The sequence below is a fragment of the Elephas maximus genome, chromosome 23, assembly GCF_024166365.1.
Source record: "Elephas maximus indicus isolate mEleMax1 chromosome 23, mEleMax1 primary haplotype, whole genome shotgun sequence".
Classification (NCBI taxonomy): domain Eukaryota; kingdom Metazoa; phylum Chordata; class Mammalia; order Proboscidea; family Elephantidae; genus Elephas; species Elephas maximus.
In genome coordinates this window covers 49,753,801-49,760,587 of record NC_064841.1, presented here as the reverse complement: position 1 = coordinate 49,760,587, position 6,787 = coordinate 49,753,801, and the positions used below count along the sequence as shown (strand labels likewise).

General features: G+C 44.5%; 1 protein-coding gene across 1 annotated transcript; it reads left to right on the top strand.

Annotated features, from left to right (window-relative positions):
- Window positions 1-776: 776 nt before the first annotated feature.
- GJB2 (gap junction protein beta 2) lies at window positions 777-6,209 on the top strand. The gene is made up of 2 exons (XM_049867338.1): window positions 777-955; window positions 4,466-6,209. Exon 2 carries the CDS (start codon window positions 4,488-4,490, stop codon window positions 5,166-5,168), a length of 681 nt encoding a protein of 226 aa, XP_049723295.1. The 5' UTR covers window positions 777-955; window positions 4,466-4,487; the 3' UTR covers window positions 5,169-6,209.
- The last annotated feature ends 578 nt before the right edge of the window (window positions 6,210-6,787 follow it).

Genomic DNA, 6,787 nt, shown 5'->3' with positions numbered 1-6,787 from the left:
CAAAAACCTTGGGAAACCCCTTCACCGCTCCCCTCTCATCGCGCGCGCGTGCGTGCGTGTGCGTGTATGGGGCGCGGGGGGGAGGGGGCTTCATTAATACTCTTTCTGAATTAACTGGTTTTTCCGCTCCCCACAAACCCCAATCCCCAATTGAGTAACTTCCTCACATTTCTAAATCCTGGAAGGAGGCGAAGTAGACTAGGGCGCAACCCATCGCTCAAGACACAGAAGGCCTGCCCCTGTCCTCCCCCTAGCCCTTGGCATATGGTTGAGAGCCATCGAATGAAATCCAAGACTTGGAGGAGGCGTTTGTTGCTTGTACGGTTTTGAAGGGGGAAGAATCCGGGGCTGGCCCACCACCGGTGGTGCAGTGGCAAGCCCCACAGGGAGGTTACAGAGAGAACTGGAAACTTTGCGGCCTGAAAATGCGTCTTAAAATCGTTGGTGACGCCTGTTTTTCTATATTAATAATAATAATAATAAAGCACAGTTTGAAATACACTAGCACCCTTGGACTAACGAGAAGAAGCTAAACTAGCACCTCCGCCACCCAGCCTTTAACCGCATTCTTCGAGGCGCAGAGAGCTAAGACCTGGCCGTGTGCCCTCACCGAGCCGGGACCCTCACCCTCTTCCCGTGGGCCCCGGGCGAAAGAGGGCTGGCCACCGGCTTCCGGCCGCACCTCCAGCCCGCACGGCGCACCGCCCACGCCCCTGGCACTTTCTAAATAGCTTCGGGGAGGAGGCGGGGTGTTGGGCGCGGTTAAAAGACGCCGGTGACGGAAACAGGTGTCCGAGGCTTCCAACGCTCGGCGGCGCCTCTGTCTCCGCGGTTCGGAGTCACTGGCGCGGCTCGCGGTCCGCAGCGACCGGGAGGCGGCGCCCAGGACCCGGCTACTCAGCGAACCCCCGCCCGGCGCTGCCCCTTGCCGTCTGCTTCTGCGCTCCCGCCACAGGTGAGGCTGACCGGCCCCGCGCCGGGTAGGACCAGAGGCCGTAGTCCCCGCGGGCGCTCCGTTCGGCTCCCGGGACGCACGGGGAGCCTGCGCGGTTCCGGACCGGCGCTCGTGGCCGCGGACCTGCAGCGAGTCCCAGGTGGCGAGTGTGCAACTTCTGGAAAAGGAGTTTCTCAGCCCTGTTCGGAACCTGGGATCCGGTGTTACGGACGGGATTTCCAGGCTTGCGCTGGGACGCTGCAACCTGGTTTGGGGCGCCGGGCTTGCGAGAGGGCGGGCGGGGAGAAGGTAGCTAGGCCGTCCGTAGTGATTATATAAAATGGTCGATAACATTCTTTTGGGGAACTTCTCTCACACCACTTTGGTCGCCTGGCTGCTTTATCCGCCGCCACCAAAAGTTCTAAATTCACTGAAGGTTTGGCTTGGAAAGAAATTCGATTTTGTTTGTAAAGCAGGAAGGTTCCCCTGGAGGAAGCTGACTTTCAGCGCCTCACAAACTGCTTTTGCCAAAGAAAGCACTCCGGCTGGTGTCGGGACGGGGATCAGCTAGACTCCAACAAACACAGCTCCGCAGAGCAGAGAGACAACGGCCTCCGAAACCTGGATGGGTTTTTTGGTAGCTTCTCTTTTTTCCTAAACAATTCAAGAGCGTTTGTTTCCAGCTGGAAGGAACGATTCTAAAAACCTTGTGTACAAATAGTTTGCAGTTGAGAAAATGTGTTCTTTAGGACGTTTGCCTCAGTCCTTCAATGCCCCATCCCTGGGGGGCATGTGCGTTCTCCAGCTTTCTGATACCCGGACAGATGACCATTTACCTGAGATTCTGTCTTGAGATGTGTGGGGTCAGTAGAATCTGGGCGACAGCCATGTCCCCTTTCAAAACTATTCTGTCAAAATTACGCACCCTTGTGAAGGAGGGCCGTGGCACTCTAGGGAGAGCTAATCAAGGTCAAGCACCAAAAACGTAAGGGCAGAGAAGTTAAGGGGTAGAAAACTCATGAAACCCAGTGATTCACCCCTTGCCTTCCCTAAGCACAGAACCAGCACCTCCTCTCGCCCTCTGGCAGTGTTTGGGATCATTGCTGGATGGTGTGGGCCAGGTTGGAACTGGCCTGTGACCCACTTGGAGGGTCAGGAGGGCAGCTCCAGGGTGGTATGAATGCTGTGAATAATTTCATTCTGCTTGGTTAATGCATCTTCATCCAGTACTCCTATCTCATCCAGGAGTCAAATTTTAATTTACTCCTGTTACCTGAAAGGACCTTTAAAAAGACAGGTAATTTTGTCTCAGCCAAGAGCTTTTTAAAATTTTTAAACATTATAGGGTGGACCTCAAACTGTATTTTTTCTCAACTGATGGTGACTGGACTAGTTTATAAAAGAGCATAGGATCTGTAATTGATAGTATGTAATAGGGCAAAAGGCATAAGCCCCTTTCATCCCCACCTACAATATTTTTGGCCAGATGTATCCATATAAATCAGGGAAGATTTTACTTCAATGAGCGTCTTGTTTTCCACTAAGTGCGTGCCAAGGAAGAGAACTGGAATGTCTAATTCCGTAAGACGGTTTTGTTAAAATCTGAATCCAAATTCTGTTGCTTTCAGTAGTTCTGCTCTTCTGGTAGAACTAGACAATGGTGTGGAATGTTCCACAGAACAGCCAGTTAATTTATGGACTTCCTAGACTATAGGGTCGCTATGAGTAGAAATCGACTATACGCCAACAGGTTTGGTTTAGACAGTCTCTATTTAAAGGGTCAGGGCTGAACCCAGACTAAACTACTGTTTTTTCCAGTAATGCTTATCATTCTCAAGCTGAATAGGGCTTACAGTTGTTTCACAGTTATTTTTCAGTATTATATAGCTTTTGTGTCCCTGAATCATCTCCATGTTCCTACTGCTTCCTGTGACCACTGTGGCATGGGATCATTCCAGTTCAATGCTGGTGCCTGAGATTAAAAAAAAACATTGTCATCAAGTCAATTCCAATGACCCTATAGGACAGAGTAGAACTGCCCATAGGGTTTCCAAGGAGCATCTAGTGGATTCAAACTGCCGACCTTTTGGTTAGCAACCAAACTCTTAACCACTACACCACCAGGGTTTCCAGTGCCTGAGATAAGACATGATAATTAAAGACATTCCTTCCTAACTTGCTGAAAAAGTACATAGGAAACAGGATCAAACTTGCTCAAAATAAGGAGAGCACAATCCTTTTAAGAAGGAGGATTCACTACCGGTTTAGAAAGGGTGGAAAACAAGATTACTCATCAGGATTGTGAACAGGGTGGACTCTTGTTTAGAAGAAGGTTGATTGTGAAAGATGGGTGTAACTAAGAATAAATGAAGACAAATCATATCCTGCAATGAAAAGAAAACCAAAGCCATTGGCTCATGGAAAATTGGTCCAAGGGCTCCAATTGCTTCTCAGACTGTAAATGAAGCCATTTCTCCCTGTCCATTTTTAATAACTAGCATATTACCCAACCAAGCTTTGGTTCTAAACCACAATACGGTGATGTTACTTTGTTGGCCAGCAATTGGAGGGTCAATCACTGAGTTGAATTTTCTGTCATTTTTCATAATGTGTCTCTTACAAACATTCCTAAATTAAAACCATAGCCAGTTGTAACATTTACCAAAATATTAATCCCTGAGTACTAAGCAATCAGTCCCAGCATGATAGTAAGGTCAACGCATAATCAGAATTTAAGATGAACCTGTTGGGTTTATGGAGAGAACATTTCTAACATGCTCCTTTTCATATAGCAAAAGAAAGGGGAATGGGGCCCTTTGTGAAATTTAACTTGGGTGCCTCAAATGGAAACTACCACTGATAACCATTTCATTGCCACATCCAAAGTTCTTGAAAATTAATTGAAGTATCTGAAGAAAAGCATCTCTGCAAGGGAGACTTGATGCAACACTAGATTAGGTGGACTTACATGAATTACTTCTTGATTTTATAACTCATCAGCACTTGGCCTCTGTCTTTAAGGCAAGGTTAGCCCAAGTTAGCATCAGTCCCACTGGTAGAGCTCCAAACTTGAAGCTGACAAGCAGACATAACTGGGGAAGGCAGTCCTGTGTGCTGAGTAACTTGTGCAAAAGAACTGAAAAGACCCGAGGAGTTTTCCACATAGGATTCTGTGGGTTCACTCAGAACTAAGTTTAGCCTTTAAGATGAAGAGTACTTTTGCTTGTGGTGCTCCACCCCTATTCCACATTTTTTTTTTTTTTATGTGCTAAAGACTGGGTGAATTACTCTTTGTTAGGTAACCTTTAGGTAACACATAAAAACATGTTCAAGGTGGTTTGGGAACTATACATTTAATTCTTATGTCAAACTAAGTTGGCTTTGTTTTTACCTTTTTTTGGTGAGTTGTGTAAATTGGCATTTGCTTGGGAAGAGACTGAAAAGAACTCACTTTTCCTGAGACTCAGGGACACCTCCCAGATTCTGTCCTGACTAGTCATTCCCTTATTGTGTTCATTTTGTCTTTTTCAGCACAAACCACCCATAGGAAAAGATGGATTGGAGCACACTCCAGACTATTTTAGGGGGTGTCAATAAACACTCCACCAGCATTGGAAAAATCTGGCTCACCGTCCTTTTTATTTTCCGTATTATGATCCTCGTTGTGGCCGCAAAGGAGGTGTGGGGAGATGAGCAAGCCGATTTTATCTGCAACACTCTACAGCCTGGATGCAAAAATGTGTGCTATGACCACTATTTCCCCATCTCTCACATCCGACTGTGGGCACTGCAGCTGATCTTTGTATCCGCACCGGCTCTGCTGGTGGCCATGCATGTTGCCTACCGAAGACACGAGAAAAAGAGGAAGTTCATTAAGGGAGAGATAAAGAGTGAATTCAAGGACATAGAAGAGATCAAAAGTCAGAAGGTCCGCATTGAAGGGTCACTCTGGTGGACCTACACGAGCAGCATCTTCTTCCGAGTTATCTTTGAAGCTGTTTTCATGTACGTCTTTTATGTCATGTATGATGGGTTCTCCATGAAGCGTCTGGTTAAATGTAGTGCTTGGCCTTGCCCCAATACAGTGGACTGCTTTGTTTCCAGGCCTACGGAGAAGACCGTATTTACGGTTTTCATGATTGCAGTGTCTGGAATTTGCATACTGCTAAATGTCACCGAATTGTGTTATTTGCTAATTAGATATTGTTCCGGAAAGTCAAAAAAACCGGTTTAACACATTACTCAGCTATTAGAAAGAAGATAGACAACAGCAATGACAAGGATGAGGTAACCTCTGCTTAGCTGTCAAGGCACAGTCATCCATCTCCTAAAGATACACATCTTAAACGCAATCACCTGCAACCCTGTACACCTGACACAAAACTCCAAATGCCTGTGATTTAAAACTTCGAAACAAAGGCTTAGTTCTATGCCTATATCAGTTTTTACTAAAATTCATTCAAATGAAACTTTGTGCCGGTAGGGGTTACTATAAGTTATTTTCATATTTTAAATAATGGTTGCAGGCATTCACTTCTCTTTTTCCGAAGAAGGGAAAGAACACCAGGTTCTAAAGACACTGATGAGGTTTGATTCCTCTTAGGGTTCCCTTTGCCAGTTTCCTCACATTAAAGGTAAACGTAGAGAATCCTGGTTCTTTTATTTGTTTTAGAAGTTTTAATTTCTCACACTGGACAAAATTACCTAATGCTTCAAACTCTGTTATACTTTTTTTTAGTGGAACTTTAAAATGTGGTCTTTTGACCCATAAGATGTTCTGAAAACCATTCTACGCTCTTCCTGTTTCAAAGGCTCAGATTGTGATATGTAAATTGTATGTAATCAGATACTGTAACAATTTAAAATATGAATAATTTTCAGTGCCACTAAGAGGCTATCCATTGTTTCAACTGTTATGTCATGTGTAAAAACATTTCAGCCTCTCTCCAGTGTTCATCTCATTTGAAACAACAGAAGTTTTTAGCGATAACTTATCATTTAAAAAACTTAGGTGTAATTTTTCATAAGAAATACAGACTTTGGACATATTGCCAACTACTGCCTGTAGAAATAGGTTTGTGCAAGACCTCCTCTCTTGCCTTAAAACCTTTGCCTTCATTGCTGTAAGTGATATGGCTATCCCAACATCAAAAGGAACACTGACTAAAACAGGTTGCTAGGGAATATATTATTGCCACAGTATTATTAAATGGTGCAAAACAAAATAGGAGGTGAAGTGACTGTTTTTGAAGAACAGATGAAAAGACTAGACTTTAAATTCTGATGAGTAAAAGGTGATGCTTGTCTACTTCAAAATTATGTCTGCTTCCCCCTTCAGCATCTTAGTTATCTAGTGCTGCTATAACAGAAATACCATAAGTAGATGGCTTTAACAAATAAATTATCTCACAGTTTAAGAGGCTAGAAGTTCAAATTCTGGGCTCTGGCTTTAGGGCAAGGCTTTCTCTCTCTGTTGGCTCTGGGAGAAGGTCCTTGTTTCTTTAGCTTCTGATTCCTGGTCCTTGGAGATCTCCATGTGGCTTGGCATCAATCTTTCCCCATCTCTGCTTGCTTGCTTGTCTTCATCTGCTGTATTTATATCTTGTAAGAGACTGACTCAAAACACACCCTACACGAATCCTGCCTCATTAATATAACAAAGACAATCCATTCCCAAATGGGATTATATAACCCCAGGTATATAGGTTAGGATTTACAACACATATTTTGAGGGGTACGATTCAATCCATAACAGCATCCAAATTTTTTTTAAGTGAAAGTAGAGTTAAATAGGCCTTTGACAAAAATAGAAACTAGGGTTTAGATAAATTTTAGCAGCTCTATAGGACAAAT

Excerpts from the sequence above, each read along its gene's own strand:
- GJB2 (XM_049867338.1), top strand. The coding sequence starts at position 4,488 with ATGGATTGGAGCACACTCCAGACTATTTTAGGGGGTGTCAATAAACAC.